General features: G+C 50.5%; 1 protein-coding gene across 3 annotated transcripts in view; it reads left to right on the plus strand.

Annotated features, from left to right (window-relative positions):
* RUNDC3B (RUN domain containing 3B) overlaps positions 1 to 17,489 on the plus strand; it is an 876,147-nt gene that overhangs the window by 452,880 nt on the left and 405,778 nt on the right. For all 3 annotated transcript variants that reach the window (XM_085631311.1, XM_085631313.1, XM_085631312.1), the window contains exon 5: positions 8,962 to 9,051. In XM_085631311.1, coding sequence (XP_085487437.1) covers positions 8,962 to 9,051 — 90 coding nt within the window. The remainder of the gene's footprint in view (positions 1 to 8,961; positions 9,052 to 17,489) is intronic.

Consider the following 17,489-nt stretch of genomic DNA (forward strand, 5'->3'; position numbering starts at 1 on the left):
GTGTACTAGGGGGTGGGGCGAGAAAGGGTCTTTATTCCATATAGTATGGTCCTGTCCCTGGATTCAGAAGTACTGGAGGAGCCTAACCCGCATAATGGAGACAGTAGTGAGCGAGCAGGTTCCAATGGAGTCCAGATGGCACATCCTGGGCGTCACGGGAGAGATTGCATAACCACAGTGGGCCAAGCCATGGCTCGCCTTAGCAGGGGGGGTCGCTAAGAGGAATATTGCCCGGGCATGGGGGCAGCAGAGCCCCCGACAGTGGAATCATGGCTGTGCGATATTGACTGGTATCATAATGTAGAGCAAGAGGTCTATCAAAGTCGTGGATGCCCTCGCAAGTGGGAGTAAATATGGGGGGGCGTGGACACTGTATAGAGGTCTGTGAATAGGACCGTGAGGTGTGTTGTATATGTTACCCTATGAGAGCTAAGCGAAGAATTCAATCTAGTACCGTGCTAAATTACGTAACATGTAATTGTGTGCTATGTGCTGAAAAGCTATGTAGCAACCGTGTCATTTGTACAAACTGTACAAGTATGTCTAGGTCTGCTTTGTTTCCGAAGCTTGTTCTTTTGTTAAAATAATTTAAAAAAAAAACATAATTATGTCCTACATCTACTGTGGAACAAAATGGGCAAAAGCAGTGCAGTGTAAAGCAAACTGCAAGGTGCTCTAATGAAGGGAAAATGCAGTAAGTGGTCTGGTTTCCAAACTCGATTTTCTGTAAATGACCAAGCTAGTATTATTTTATAGCAAAGTGGTGAATATCCTGAATTCCTAAAGTGAGTGATTCCCAAATATTTACTTATGTTGGTCGTGCACTAAATGTACCCCTGGCAGCAAAGGAAGGAGCATCACAATGTTCAGTTTCCTACAAGTCTGTTCATCTGGATCTTGGAGAATAGCAATTAAAGAATAACCAATCTATCAGCAAAAAAGTTCATTAAATGAGAATAACCGCTATAGACAGAGGAAGAGGTATTGCTTTGTAGCCTATAGCAAGGCCAGAGACCCTATTTTTGGAAACTTGTGGCCGCCACAAGTGTGCTTAAGGAGCCTGTAAAGACGATTTAAACTACACAGTCTGAGACTACATAGTAAGTTTAAGGAAAATGCATGCATATAGTACTGCAATCCACGCCCCAGTGGTTAAGTGCATAGGTTTATAACTTGGGTAGTCCAAGACATTGCCAGAATCCTAGACCCAGAAGGTCATAAGGATGGAAATTTATACCATATATTCAAAAGGCATATCAAAGGTACTGTGCACTTCGTGGTGAAAATGTAGACGTAGTAGGGCTTACTGTAAACCTTGTGGTATGTCCTTCACCGCTTCCTCTGCAAGGAACGTGAGGAAGAGTGTTCGAGAAACATAAAAGAAAAAATCCAGGAAATCCTAACCGCATTTGCAAAACTGCTGACTGTTGTAGAAGAATTACTCCATTCACAAGCAAAACAATGACAGAAAAAGAAACGGGATATGAAGAAAGATGCATGTACTACCAGATAAATAGAGTTTAAACCAGAAACCCCTCAGTCCCCACAACAAAACGCTCTCTATGAAGCTATTTAAATTGAGACTAGAGGGGTTTCCTAAAATGCTGTCAATAGTTTGTATTTGTTTATCCTAAAGGTCTCAGCCTTTGCAGATTATGTGCTGCTAATCCACACTGCAGATATCCCTCTTAGCACCTTCACGAGATAAAGCTATTTCTTCATATGTTGACTGGCATTCCAGATGTAAAATCAATGTCCATAAATTCCACTTATTGCGAGGTGTCGATTCACAAGTTTCAATGTCTTCAGACTGTATAGGAGATGTTCTATCTTGACAAGCTAATATGTTCATGCTGTGCACCCTGGAATAGAAATCTCAATTGAGATGGTCTACTCACCCCATTTTTGCTTTCATCTCTTTTTAATGTGTTTGACACCTTAGACAGCCACACCTTCTTTTACTGAAATTGCAATACGTTTTTATCTGTTTGATATTGGATGAAATGTTTCTTACTCGGAAAATAGTCTGAATATAATAATTAGAAAAAACAGGGGAATGGACCAAGCTCTCTTAGAGTTATATAACTCCCTTGGTAGGACCACCGTCCATATTTAGTAATCCCAATTTACCACTTGGAATAACTAACTAAATTGCATAAATTAATGTAATGGATGCAATTTTGTCACTGCTAATGCCCGGTGGGAGAGGAGAGGAGAGGAGAGGAGAGGTGATGTGAGGGAGAGGCACGGTTCTGTCTTGTTCCTTCTCAGCATTTTCGTTTTCAGATACAAACCCCAAAGGGGGCTTCTCTTTCTGAAGAAAGAAAACGTATTGGCCCATTCGCTGCGAGACATCTCTTTGTGCGCGGGTGACATTGTAATTTTCGCTGCTCGGGGCCACCCACCAGTCCACGCATGGCAGACCCAGACAGGGAAGATCTGCATCAGGAAGGACGCCCCGGATAGGACGGATCTGATGTATAACAAGCATTGAAAATGCAATAGGTCTCGCCCTCGTTTAAGTTAAAGCAATTCTGTTTTTAATTAGGTGGCTTTTTCGTTTTGTTTTCATTAGTATTTTTCAGACTTTCATGTACATAACATGCATATGTATGCATATATGTATATGTATGCATGAATTTATATTTGGATTTATATAGATCTGCAGATGGATATGTTTACATATGTATGTGTGTGTGTGTCTATACATATATATATATATATATATATATATATATATCTATCAAAGAAATACCCTTTCAGGCATAGAGTGACAAATAAATTATGCAAAAAAGAAAAGCAGAGAACTCTGGGTAGTTCTCAAGTTTAGGTGGAAAGCAGCTCCTGTATGGAGCGCTCTCAACACCAGCGACACTCTAGATCTGCTCACCTCAAATGTCTGTTTTTCTATCAAAGTTTTTAAGCATGGGATTAGCACAGTGCCATCCACGCCGAGATACAAATGGCAAAAGACTTTGTCCTTTTCTATCTCGGCGTGGATGGCACTGTGCTAATCCCATGCTTAAAAACTTTGATAGAAAAACAGACATTTGAGGTGAGCAGATCTAGAGTGTCGCTGGTGTTGAGAGTGCTCCATACAGGAGCTGCTTTCCACCTAAACTTGAGAACTACCCAGAGTTCTCTGCTTTTCTTTTTTGCATATATATATATATAATCTACTGGCGATCGCCAGTAGATAGTTATAGTTAGGACCGTGTTTCCATAGGAAATCCGCAACATTCTATGTGGAATAACTTTGGCGCCGATAGATGAATCCTCGCGAATTTTTCAAAATAGGTGGGGCGCTCTGCTCCTACCCTGAAAGTCTCGGGGGGGGGGGGATTCGTCAAGCGGGGGCTGAGAAAAAAGGGGGGTCCCAAAACACGTTTTTCCCATGCAATTTTCCATAGGGACCTTTAGTCCAAGGTACAACCCAAACGGCTGAACAGAATTACTTGAACTTTGGCAGAGAGGTAGTCCTCAGGTCAGGGATGTGCCTTTTGCATATCTGGAGTCAATCTGTTCATTAGTTCCTGAGAAAATTGCAGTTAAAAGTACATATATATCTATAGGCGCGCACCGTGCGCGAGCGCAATTCTGATTGGTTGTTAGATGTCAGTAAACATTCAAATCGGTCGAAATCAGGAAGTGTCGGCCGCCATTTTGTCTCTCGCAGTCTGAGGCAGTGAAAAACAAAGGTGGAGAACGTGAAAAGGGGGCAGGGTGGACAGTTCCTGACCCCCTAGCCTTTGTCAGGGGGTCACTGAAGGACCCCCAAGGGTGAAAAAAACATTATTTTTTTTCTCAAAAAAGCGCGGGGTGCGCGCACCGTGCGTGCATGGCACGGACAAAGCGTCGTGGGTGCTCGGTGCGTGAAGCGCACCGAGCGCCCACAGAGCGCGCACGGTGCGTGAAGCGCACGGTGCGCGCACGGTGAAGAACCTGAAAAAAAAAATATTAATACATAACTTAGCATTTAAAAAACCGTACAAATTCACTTAAACCATAGGTTTCACACACGTTATAGTTAGGAATTGGCATTTAAAAAACCTTGCAAATTCACTTAAAAAACTAGGTTTCACACATGTTCTAGTTAGCTGGACATTTCCCTCGTAAAAAACCAATGAAATTCCCCCGTTATAGTTAGTGCAGGCAACTATAACTCACGCGACCGCAATCCTCTGCTGATGACGTCAGATATTACATCACTGATGACATATGTGTCTTTCTGAAAAATAAATATTTGAAATATATGTATAGCTAAAGATTAATGGAAGAAGACATGGGTAAATAAGTGTCTAAATACAGTGATATAATATCTGACGTCATCAGCAGAGGATTGCGGTCGCGTGAGATATAGTTGCCTGCACTAACTATAACTGGGGAATTTCATTGGTTTTTTACGAGGGAAATGTCCAGCTAACTATAACATGTGTGAAACCTATGGTTTTTTAAGTGAATATATATATACACATATATATAAATGCATATATATGTATATATATGCATATGTGTGCGTGTAGAGAGGTTGTGAGTAGTAGAGAGGTTGTGAGTAGTAGAGAGGTTGTGAGTAGTAGAGAGGTGAGTAGTAGAGAGGTTGTGAGTAGTAGAGAGGTTGTGAGTAGTAGAGAGGTTGTGAGTAGTAGAGAGGTTGTGAGTAGTAGAGAGGTTGTGAGTAGTAGAGAGGTTGTGAGTAGTAGAGAGGTTGTGAGTAGTAGAGAGGTTGTGAGTAGTAGAGAGAGGTTGTGAGTAGTAGAGAGAGGTTGTGAGTAGTAGAGAGAGGTTGTGAGTAGTAGAGAGAGGGTGTGAGTAGTAGAGAGAGGGTGTGAGTAGTAGAGAGAGGGTGTGAGTAGTAGAGAGAGGGTGTGAGTAGTAGAGAGAGGGTGTGAGTAGTAGAGAGAGGGTGTGAGTAGTAGAGAGAGGGTGTGAGTAGTAGAGAGAGGGTGTGAGTAGTAGAGAGAGGGTGTGAGTAGTAGAGAGAGGGTGTGAGTGTAGTAGAGAGCGAGTAAGTGTAGTAGAGAGCGAGTAGTTGAGAGCGAGTATTTGGCTCCGGTCTGAGTGTTTGACTTGGAATTCTGTTGATTGGGTTAGGGATAAGTGGAAGGTAAAGGGGCATGCTGGGATTTGTAGCAGCCTAATTTTATGGTGCTGCCGTCATTTTAGTTTGTTGATTTTTGCTTTTTTTTTCTTGTGAGTCATGAACCGTTGAAGTAGAGGCAGCCTTCATAACATTTTGGGAATAGACATAGCACTTCATCCCATGCAGAGGCGATCTCAACACCAATTTATTGTGTGCTGGAAGACACAAGCCAAAAATCACCCCATGCTTTACAGCCTGGAAAAAACGCTATCCCCCAGTTCATAAGAATCAAAAAAGCAAAATATCGTAAACTTAGACAACCTGCGTACAAAATATCCTCAAAAATGCTAAATAGCTTTACCAATGGCAACATTACGTTGCAAGACTAATGTCAGACCTTTTTAAGGAGCTTTAAGGGAGAAGACAGGCAATTTTGTCCACGTTGCAATTAGCGCGCGTGCCTCGCGCTAAAAGTAAAAATAATGCTCCGTCCCCGCTACAATCGCTCTCATCAGAAGGTGAGAACCTAGCCCCTGAGAGTTTGCGTTTCTGAACCCAGTTTTGCTGCGTCTTGAGGTATGCGTCTCGGGAGGGAGGGAGTGCAGATGGGTGGCGGCAGGTGGGAAGGGGCTTCTGGTGAATGCCTGCAGATGGAGTGAGGCTGTTTGCAGACGCCAGCAGCGGCGAGATGAAAGGGACGCTCCTGGGGGAAGCTTCTGCTTTTGCAGGCACCAGCAGCTGCGAGAGGGGGCATCGCGTGGCAGGGAGACAGCATAGGAGTATAAAGGTGTATTAAAAGAGGCAACACTGAACCGTCCTCACTCAAATTAATTATTTTCCTGAACAGCGGTGAAGCGAAGTCTCAGTAGCCAATAGTAGAAGTTTCACAGCTAAAGTTGAGTGGCTACTTCAACTGTCTAAAACTTAGTCGCCGTGAGTAGTAACCGAGTCTCACCGTCTAACCAATCTAAGCTTTGTAAGTAGCCAGTGCTCGACTACTCTCACAAATAAAGTTACACATTCATCAAATACAATTGAAGTTGCGCTGAGAGCTGTGTTCAACAAGCAGCTGCGTCTCAGAGACAGCCAGAAGGGGAAACAAATAGTGCTTCCCCAGTAAATAAAGTCACCAGTGTAACGCCGCGGGTAAAAGATCCAATCCCGCACGGCGTAGATAAAAGGAGACAGGGTGGCAACAATAGGGGAGTGACATGCCTTCAGTGCAATCATTGCACTGCCTTTGGCATAATTTGTGACGCAAAACAACGCGCACAAATCAAAAGTTAAGGCGGAGCTGGGACAAGGCTTCTGGAATCGTATCGATTCCAAGAAGCCTCGTATGCTGCCTACGTCAGGCCGAGACCTAAAAAGGAGAAAATCTATGATGGATGGGATTGCCCCTTGTGAGCCCTGGCACTGCCCTTGCGCCCCCTTCCCTCAGGGGTGGCAAAATCAGAGCCAAAAACACAGGAGTGGCTCGCTTTACCAGCATCCGGCTCGAGCCTCCCTTTCTGCTAATTTTGATTACATTTATTATTTACTATCAATGTAATAAAAAGTGGTGCAGCAGGATCTGTAACTGCACCTTCACCACCGGCATCTTGGGTAAGTGAAATAAAATGCTTTTTAAGTCGGATAGCGTGTGTGTGTGTGAGCATGTACTGTGTATGTATCAAAGTGAGTGATAAAGTATAGGTGAGTATACAGTGAGTGCAATTGATGTGATATCATGAGAGATAAGGTCATGTTACATCACTTCCTGTGCCGTCATTAAGGTCAAAGGATGTATGAAGACACTTCAGCCACTCCTGGCATACTGATGAATCGACGCCCATGCTTCCCCACATACTAAAAGATTCAACAGAAAACAGAATGTTGATAATTAAGTGTATTGTGTCTCCTCTATCACTCTCCAATAATTCACCTAATTGTCTATGTAGCTGTCTAGGTAAACTGCATCATTGTGCTTGGTCTCATTGACCGATTGGTAGTAAAGCATTTCCTTTATAAGTGGTAACAGAATGTAAATAAATTAATTTTAAATATGTTTATACATAAATGTATGTAAACAAATCAATAAAAATGTGTTAAAAGGGGTGTGTTGTCTTTATGTCAAAATTATTTAGTGCGAAGTGTTACAGGATACGACCTCTTCGGTGTAATCCGATTAACCACGTGTGAAAATAGCTGTATATTTCTTTAACATAATCATCAGATTATATCATTAAAAGAGATACAAACACTGGCCCGGTAGTTGAAAATCTATCAGCAGTAAATATCTGGGAATTTAGAAAAATTAAAGGGCACACGTTTCTTTGATGTTTTTGTTTTTACATTACAATACATACAATCTGACAAAATTAGCAACTCTGTAATAAAGAGATTTGTTGTTATATAGACCATTCCTCAATTCTGCTTGTATGCTTTTCCCCCTGGAGAGCTAATAAGGCGCAGGTAGCGATTCCACTCTGGAGGATGGAGTTAGTAATTTTTTCGTGTTTAAAAAAAAAAAAAAAAGACTGCTCAGTGTTCCTCCTAGATCTGTTGGTTATTAGGTCTCGCCTGACCCAGTGCATGCGCTGGTCTGGCGAGACTTTTTGTGAGGGCTCAAAAAAATGCTACCATGGTCAGCCTAGAGCTACAGTGCATGAGCGTGGGCGCGCGCTTAGGAGCAGAGGCTGGCATACCTAGTCATGCTCATTAAGCGCCCGCAATCACTTTCACTTTCGCCCCGATCACTTTCGCGGTGCCCCTTTGATGTTCACGTTCAAAGAACATCAAACATCAAAGAACATGTTGGTGTGTTAATGCTCTGCTGCTCCCGTTTGACTTACAATGTGCTTTCTCTTTCCACCAACTCCATGTTTGTGTTCCTTTATTTTGAGATGCTTTTAGTATTACTTTTTTGTGACTTAAAGAACATTAAGAAAATGTTACTGTGAAACTGGAGAACGTTCACAGTGTTTATTTCTGATCGCAGCGGCTGCTTCATGTCCGTTGCACCATTCAGGGAGTCCTTTCGTTGGTGCTTTCATGAGGACATGATGAGGAAGCTGGAAACTTTTGGCACATTCTCTTTAAAAGCACGGCATGTTGGCGACTGGTTAATCGATTAGACCTATGTAGCGCTTTAGATCTCAAAGCGCTATCGTGGGTGCAGCAGTTACAACTCATGAAACATGGGGTGCAACTCACAAGGAGGGGCAGGTTTGAGTGCACATTGGCTGCAATCTAACTCTTAAGATGATGGGCTGTGTGTATCCATTATCAGCACTCAGTCTTTGCTAAGTGATCTTGTTTGTTTTGTTGTTGTGTTAATGCTTTGCTGCGCCCGTTTGACTAACAACGTGCTTTCTCTTTCCACAAACTCGATGTTTGTGTTACTTTATTTGGAGATGCTTTTAGTATTACTGTCACACGCCACAACCACACGCCCACAACCACACGCCCACAACCACACGCCCACAACCACACGCCCACAACCACACGCCCACAACCACACACACCCACAACCCCAACCACACACACACACACCCACACACACCCCCCCCCCCCCCCAAAAAGGTCTCGCCTTTGGGACCTTATAAGTGTTTAGCCACGTAACAGTTGATGTGGTTGCACCAAGGATATTGTGCTGCATAACTAAATACTTAGAAGGTTCCAAAAGCGAGACCTGTTGGCTTGTGTTCTTATTTTCAGCCCTCTTGTGCACCGGAATAAAGTAGTTGGGAGCATGCTGTGAATTCGCTCCTAAAACAATTTCTACATGGACACCGTTTTAAGCGCAATGTAGTAGTTACCTGGCATCTAAATCTCTGCAGAATATCGCACGCACATTCACTGTGGTTTCCGTGGGCTGAAATCTCCTTTCTTCTCAACAGGAGGTTTTATGAAGATGGTGCAATTGTCCTGGGTGAAGAAGCCAACATGCTCGCTGGGATGCTGCTAGGACTGAACGCAATAGATTTCAGGTATAGACTTTGTACAATGCGTCTTGATAGTAGCCATTTTTAGGTCAGGCTTGACAACAGACTATTGTTATCGAGTTTTTAAAATATTCATAGTGATCTGTGGATCCTCGCAAAGGAATATTTTGCACTCACTTCATGCTACTACTTGCTTGTGTATCATTCCCCTCACAGCAAGTGCCTGCTCTGTAATGCATGAAGGGCTATTTTACATCCCAAAAGGAGACCGAAACATCACACATTACATTTTATATGTTGTATATGCATAATATATGCATTGTGTACACGCACACCTTTTTTTTTTTTTCCCCCCACTACAGGTGGATTTTTTAAATGTTTTAGTGAGGACTCAAAATTCAAGGCATGCCTATAGGCTTTGCCAATGCTTGTTACTATTTAATGCTTTGTTTTCAGGTTGCATGTACTGCTCTTAGTATGCAGCCAATGTACTCTGTACGATTCAGTGAACTGCTGTGGTAAAGGAGTTTATGCTTTCAGAATAACTCTGACTTCAATTAAAGATGTTCATATCTAGACCTTTGACAATTCCCACATTGTAGTTTAATATGGTAGAGATTTGGGCCAGGACTGCTGTGCTATCAAGATAGGAAGGACACTTGTGTATGTAAGCATGTATTGGAGCGTATGTGACAGATACTGTAGGAGAGTAGGATCTGCTTCTTATGGTTACCCCCACTTTTTGCTGATGTATCACTGTTTTCGACTTAGTCTGACTGGGATCCTGCTATCCAGGACCCTAGTCTAGCTGCTTTCTCCTCTAAATTGGTTGCATGTACTTTAGGTACACTCCAGATTGGATTCTGGTGTACTATGTACCCAGGGCATAGGTACCTCAGAAGTGTCCCAGGGGCTGCAGCATGTATTATGCCACCCTTGAGAGACCATTCAAACTGACACCACAGGTCTGCTACTGCAGCCTGTGTAAGTTGGTGCATGCACCTCTTACTTAGATATAGGTTCACTATATGTATTCTAAATCACTGCACCTATAAACCTATCAGTCACCCCTCTGGCAGGCCTAATCAATCCTGAAGGCAGGGTGCTGGGTTTTATGTAAGAGGGTGCCCATGCATGAGCAGAGCCCCTCTGCAGCCCGGAACCTATTTTCCAGGGTTGTTTTTGATGCAGCCAACCATATGTATTTAAGTGCATTATAACCTCGCGGTAAATGCTAAATTTAAAACGGCTGCTTAGAACTGGAATGGCATGGTGAGCAAAAAAACGATGGATTTAGGCCCAGATCTCTGTACTGGGGTGAATGTATGACATTGTTCTGCATTCTGTCCATCAATTGTTGTTTTTGCATTTGTCACCCCGAGTGGGAAGGGTATGCTCAGACGTGAGTCCCTTGCTCTCCATGCCACTGGAATCAAGCTATCCTGGCTGACGAGGGCTGAAAGCCCGAAACCGGTCCTAGGATGCTTGTTTCCAGTCCAGGGAGGACCTGGCTTGGCAGTTCGGGCTGGACTGTTCCCATGGGGCACAGGGTCAAGACTGATTTGCATATGGCTGGGTTCAAACTGGAATGGCATGGTGAGCAAAAAAACGATGGATTTAGGCCCAGATCTCTGTACTGGGGTGAATGTATGACATTGTTCTGCATTCTGTCCATCAATTGTTGTTTTTGCATTTGTCACCCCGAGTGGGAAGGGTATGCTCAGACGTGAGTCCCTTGCTCTCCATGCCACTGGAATCAAGCTATCCTGGCTGACGAGGGCTGAAAGCCCGAAACCGGTCCTAGGATGCTTGTTTCCAGTCCAGGGAGGACCTGGCTTGGCAGTTCGGGCTGGACTGTTCCCATGGGGAACAGGGTCAAGACTGATTTGCATATGGCTGGGTTCAAACTGGAATGGCATGGTGAGCAAAAAAACGATGGATTTAGGCCCAGATCTCTGTACTGGGGTGAATGTATGACATTGTTCTGCATTCTGTCCATCAATTGTTGTTTTTGCATTAGAAACTTGTCGTGTTTGGTGTCAATCATACTCCCGCACCAGTTACGATTCCTCCCTTGTAGAACCACTACTGTGGGTCACCGGTCTACCCGGTACCAGCTTTCTCGACCTGGGCATCACAAAATGGATGCTGCCAGCCACAGACACGAGTCTGCCCTCCTGTTGCTGTGCCAAGATCGAGCAGGGGAAGGCTTGACAATAGGTTTCCTGTCACAGGGAGGTGTGACCATGTTGGAGCCGGCCTCGTGGCGTGGTCCTGTTCCTCCTCGCTCAGCTGCACGAGGTCCCATGCACCTCGGGGCCCCTCCATCTTGGATTACACGTCACTCCACGTGACCACCTCCGTGACCCTGCGCTACCCGACCTCGGTCCCAGCGAGGCCCGACATCGAGGCGCCCACCCCTGGCCCGGGGGATACCACGTGAGCCCTTTCCACTCCCGGCGGAGGGCAGTATCGATGGGACCCCCAACCGTCCTTCCACACCTAGGTGCGACCGCCTCACAGCTCTCTGGGGCCTGGCGCCTCTCCTGCTGGGCGTCTGGCCGCGCCCTACCCGGCCTCTCCGCCTTCCTGGGCGCAAGGGTCCGGACATCAAAGGGCTCACGACCTATATCTGGGGCGACTCGACAACGAGAGGACAGTTGTATCCTGGAGTCAAGAGCCCTGCTGATCGGATCGCGGCTGACCCTACGGAGAAAGACTCTGCCTGAAACTACCTGCTGAGCCCTGCTGACGACGTCGCGGCTCCATCGTGCTTACAAGACCTTCACGAACCCTTGGGGCCCTGCTGACGCCATCGCGGCCCGACCTTGTTGCAACAGACCATCAGAGCCCAGCTGACCTCGTCGCGGCTCGACCGAAGCGGACCTACTACCGGAGCCCTGCTGACTGTGTCGCGGCTCGATCCAAGCGGAACTACCACCTGAGCCCTGCAGACGCCGTCGCGGCTCTCCACGTCCGAGCCGCTCTGAGGCCAGCACCCAAGGTCTGGTGCAGAGCCTCCCCGTACCTGACCGGTACCAAGACTGCCCCGCTACCCTATCCCTCCAAGAACATTGAGACTCTTACCGGATCACTCGATCCCATTGTAAATATTGAAACGTACTCCTTTTATATAAAGAACCAAGATAAGCAACTGATACGGAGTCCGGTGTGGTGGTGTTACTGGGACTAGTACGATTATAGGAGAAGGACCTCTCCTCGGAGGCTTCTCAGCGGCGCTCGGCTATAACTTGGCGGTAGGAAGGTGCCGGAGTAGTCCCTCCGACTCCCCGGTGGTCCTCCCTCCAACATTTGGTGGCCAGCGACGGGATCTGAGCCAGACTCAATCGTACAAGCAAGTAACGCACCCACTACCTAACCATGGACGGTCAAGAAGCAACCGTGGCCGCAACCTTCCAGCTGGAAAAGCTGGAGGAATACACCCACAAAGAACTAAAACAATTCTGCAAAGACAAAGGGATCCCAACCACAGGATTGGGCACCAAGGAAGAAATGCAGAAAGCCCTGAAAGCCTGGGCCGAAGCCGAGGCCACTCCACCCCGCACCGAAGGGACCTCGGCCCGGGACGAAAACCTACCGACCATAACCCCGACAGATGGGGGGCAAGGCATCCCCGAAGCCTGCCTATCCCACGAAGAAATACGAGAACGGGAGAGGGTCCGGGCACACGAAATGGACCTCACACGACTCCGGCTGGATGGCGAGCTCCAGCTAGTGGAGAAGAAAATAGCCCTGGAACAACTACGGCTGCAAGAGGAAATCGAGGAGAAGAAACGGCATCGGGAGCTCGAAGAGAGACGGCTGACCCTCGCGCACGAGAGGAGCCTCAAAGAACTCGAACTGAAATCCAAAACGGGGGAGACCAGCACCCCCGGGGCCCGGGACGCCCTGCCCTTGACCGAGCCAAAAGTTCATATCCCCAAGGATGTCGTCAAAGAGTACTACAAGAACGACGACATCCAGCAGTGGTTCCGAGCCTACGAGGTAGCCATGATCTCCCATCGGGTACCCCGGAAGGATTGGGGTGCCGGCCTGTGGGGGAGGTTCCTCAGCGAGGGCCGTGATACCCTGCTGCAACTCCCCGACGCAGAAATGACCTCCTACGATCACATGAAGGAAGCCCTACTCACCCGCTACGGACTATCCGCCGAGATGTACCGGCAGCGCTTCCGGGACTGCAAGAAGCTCCCCGGTACCACCTGGGTCGAGTACGTGGACTTCTTCAGCCGGGCTTTTGAAGGGTGGATAAAAGGAAGCAAGGTCACCTCGTACAATGAGCTGTTCGACCTCATTGTCTGGGAGCACCTCGCCAACAACTGCTTTGTAGAACTAAGGCAACACCTCCTGGACAGTAAGTTGACCGAGCCCCGGAAGCTCGCCGCGGAAGCAGACCGATGGGTCAACACCCGGGTCCCCCGGAACCCCGTGGGGGACTACCAATGGAGTACCACGGGACCCCCTCGCCAGCGGGGCGGAGGGGGGGGGGGGGGTCCCACCGCAGCCGAGACTTCCCGACTGGACCGCCCAGAAGCCCGCCACGAGGCCAAGCCGCCAACCCCACGTCCCCGACCATGGGCCGAAGGGGGACCCCCATCGCCCGACCGGGACCCCGACCAACCGTAACCTGCTTCGGATGCCAGCAGACTGGCCACTATGCGAGCGACCCGGCCTGCCCTGTGAACCGACGAAACGGGACCGCTGGGCCCCCTCCCCGACAAATAGCCGCCGCTGCCCTGGGGGAAGGAGGAGAAGAGGAGGAAAACCGCGAGGACGGGTCCCCCGAGTGGGAACCGGCTGCCATGTCGCTCGTCTGCCTGGGCTCCCGAGAAATGGTGCCCCGAGCGGCCATCCCCAGCAACACCCAGAAGTACCAGCAGTGGGTCACCATCAACGGACAACGGGCCGAAGCCCTCCGAGACACTGGGGCTAGCGTGACTGCTGCCACCTGGTGACCCCCAAACAAATCCTGCCCCATGTCCTATGCCCGGTCCGGACCGCGGACAACACCGAAAGTATGTGCCGGATGGCCAGGATCCCCTTCGAGTGGGGAGGAGTGTCCGGCACCCTAAAAGTGACTGTCCGCGACGACGCCCCCATGGACTGCCTCCTGGGGAATGACCTAGAGCGCTCCCCCTGGGCCCAGGTGGAGCGCCGAGAACATCTGGGGATGCTAGGGCTGCCTGAGTGGGCCTGCGCCACCACCCGGTCCATGACCGCCCAACCCGCCGCTGCCGCGGCCACCGACCAGCCTACGGGCCCAGAACTATCACCCTCCTCCGGCACGGAGGAACCCGACGATGAGGCCAGGCCATCCGGACTGTCTCTTGATGAGGCCGCCTCCCTCAGCGAGATCCCCAAGCTGGCTCAGTGGCGCCACGATGGGGGCCCCACCCGCGAACAATTCCAGCAGGAACAGAAGGCCTGCCCGTCCCTCGAGGGGGCCCGACAGCAAGCGGCCGCCCAGGCCTCGGGGGACCCCACGGGAACCCACTGGGTCTATTGGGACAATGACTTACTATACAGCGAGCAGAAGGTCGCCGAGCTGGGAGCCGGCCGAATGTTGGTGGTTCCCCTCCGGTTCCGGGAGTTCCTCCTGACCCTGGCGCATGACGTGCCCCTCGCTGGACACCTCGGGAGGGACAAGACTTACAGCCGTCTAGTGACCCATTTCTATTGGCCCCGGATGCGGAGAGACGTGGACCACCACTGCCGGTCCTGCCAGACCTGCCAGGCTAGCGGGAAGACTGGGGGTCGAGTTAAAGCCCCCCTCCAACCCTTTCCAGCCGTCCACACCCCGTTCGAGCGAGTGGGGATCGACATCGTGGTGCCCCTCGACCCCCGAACCTCCCTGGGACACCGCTTCATCCTGGTACTGGTCGACCACGCCACCCGATAGCCGGAGGCCATCCCACTCCGCACCGTGACAGCTCCAGTGGTGGGCCGGGCCCTGATGGGCATCTTCTCCAGGGTGGGGTTCCCCCGAGAAGTGGTGAGCGACAGGGGTACGAACTTTATTTCAAAGTACGTGAAATCCCTCTGGCAACAATGTGGGGTCACCTACAGATTCACTACCCCTTACCACCCCCAGGGGAACGGACTGGTCGAGCGGTTCAACAGGACCCTAAAAGGGATGATCCAAGGTCTGGAAGAGCCCCTGCGGAGGAGGTGGGATGTCCTGCTGCCCTGCCTCCTGTTCGCCTATCGAGAGGTACCGCAGAAATCCCTGGGCTTCAGCCCCTTCGAGCTGTTGTATGGGCACCCCGTCCGAGGGCCCCTCAGCCTGGTCAAGGAGGGCTGGGAGACGAACGTCCAAGATGCCCCCCCCCCCCCCCGACGTCTACCGGTACCTCCTGACCCTGCGGAACCAGACTCGGAAGTTCCGGGCCCTGGCAGAAGCCAACCTCGAAGCCAGCCAAGAAGACATGAAGCGTTGGTATGACTCAAACGCCTCGACCATCAAGTTCGAGCCAGGCCAGCAAGTCTGGGTCATGTCACCCGTGGACCCCTACGCCCTGCAGGACAAATGGACCGGGCCCTTCAAGGTGGTTGAGAGGAAGAGCCCCGTCACCTACTTAGTCGACATGGAGTCCCCGAGGAACCCCCTCCGGGTCCTACACGCCAACCGGCTCAAGCCCCACTTTGCCCGAACTGAACTAAGCCTGTTGCTGGCTACTGATGATGGGGGCGAAGGCGACTCCGAGCCCCTGCCCGACCTCCTGGGGCCCTCGAGCCAAGACGGTTCCTTAGAGGGAGTCCACCTCTCCGACACGCTGACCCCAGAACAGTGCCATGACTGCCGGAGGCTGCTACAACCCTTCGCTGCCCTCTTCTCTCTCACGCCCGGGGTGACCCCCTGGTGCGTACACGACGTGGACACCGGGGACAGCCCCCCTGTGCGACATCGCGCCTACAGGGTACCCGACCGGGTCCGGGCCTGCATACAGACCGAGGTCACCAAGATGCTCGCCCTCGGAGTCATTGAGCCCTCCGACAGCCCGTGGGCCAGCCCGGTGGTCTTGGTGCCGAAGGCCGCCGCCCCCGGTACTTCTCCGGAACTCCGATTTTGTGTAGACTACCGGGGCCTGAACGCAGTCACCAAGACCGACGCCCACCCCCTGCCCCGGGCAGACGAGCTGATCGATCGCTTAGGGGCCGCCCGCTACCTAAGCACCTTTGATCTCACCGCTGGGTATTGGCAGATCAAGCTCACTCCCGGCGCCCAGGAACGATCCGCCTTTTCCACCCCCGATGGGCACTACCACTTTCGGGTAATGCCCTTCGGTATGAAGAACGCCCCAGCAACCTTTCAGAGACTGGTAAACAAAGTCCTGGCCGGGCTAGAGACCTTCAGCGCGGCCTACCTCGACGACATTGCGGTCTTCAGCGACCATTGGGAGGCACACTTGGGACACCTCGGCAAAGTCCTGGCCGCTCTCCAAAAAGCCGGGCTCACAATTAAGGCCAGCAAATGCCAGATCGGTCAAGGATCTGTGACCTATCTGGGCCACCAGGTGGGGAGTGGTCAGGTAGCGCCCCTCCAGTTGAAGGTCGATGCCATCCGGGCGTGGGAGCCCCCCGCAACACAGACCGCTGTCCGGGCCTTCTTAGGCCTCACAGGCTACTACCGGCGATTCATTAAGGATTATGGCAGCATTGTGGGGCCCCTTACGGAGCTCACTTCCAAGAAACAGCCCAAGGTGGTGCACTGGACGCCCCGCTGCCAGACCGCCTTTGAAGCCCTCAAGGCGGCCATGTGTGCTGCCCCGGTGCTACAGGCCCCTGACTACAGCAAGGAATTTGTGGTGCAGACCGACGCATCCGAGTACGGGGTCGGGGCGGTCCTCTCCCAGATGGACGCCGAGGGCCTCGACCGACCTGTGGCCTTTATCAGCCGCCGACTGCTGCCTCGAACAGAGGTGGAGCACCATCGAGCGGGAGGTCTTCGCTGTGGTATGGGCTCTCAAGAAGCTCCGGCCCTACCTTTTCGGCACCCACTTCAGAGTCCAGACTGACCACCGGCCCTTGCGGTGGCTCATGCAAATGCGGGGCGAGAACCCCAAACTGTTGCGATGGTCCATCTCGTTGCAAGGGATGGACTTCACCGTGGAGCACCGGCCCGGCAACGACCACGCCAATGCTGACGGCCTGTCCAGATTCTTCCGCCTCTGCGAGGAGAACCCCCAAGAAGATGGGTGACTCTCCCTGCCTTCAGCTGGGGGGGACGCGTGTTGGAGCCGGCCTCGTGGCATGGTCCTGTTCCTCCTCGCTCAGCTGCACGAGGTCCCATGCACCTCGGGGCCCCTCCATCTTGGATTACACGTCACTCCACATGACCACCTCCGTGACCCTGCGCTACCCGACCTCGGTCCCAGCGAGGCCCGACATCGAGGCGCCCACCCCTGGCCCGGGGGATACCACGTGAGCCCTTTCCACTCCCGGCAGAGGGCAGTATCGATGGGACC

The sequence above is a fragment of the Triturus cristatus genome, chromosome 10 (genome assembly GCF_964204655.1).
Source record: "Triturus cristatus chromosome 10, aTriCri1.1, whole genome shotgun sequence".
Taxonomy (NCBI): Eukaryota; Metazoa; Chordata; class Amphibia; order Caudata; family Salamandridae; genus Triturus; species Triturus cristatus.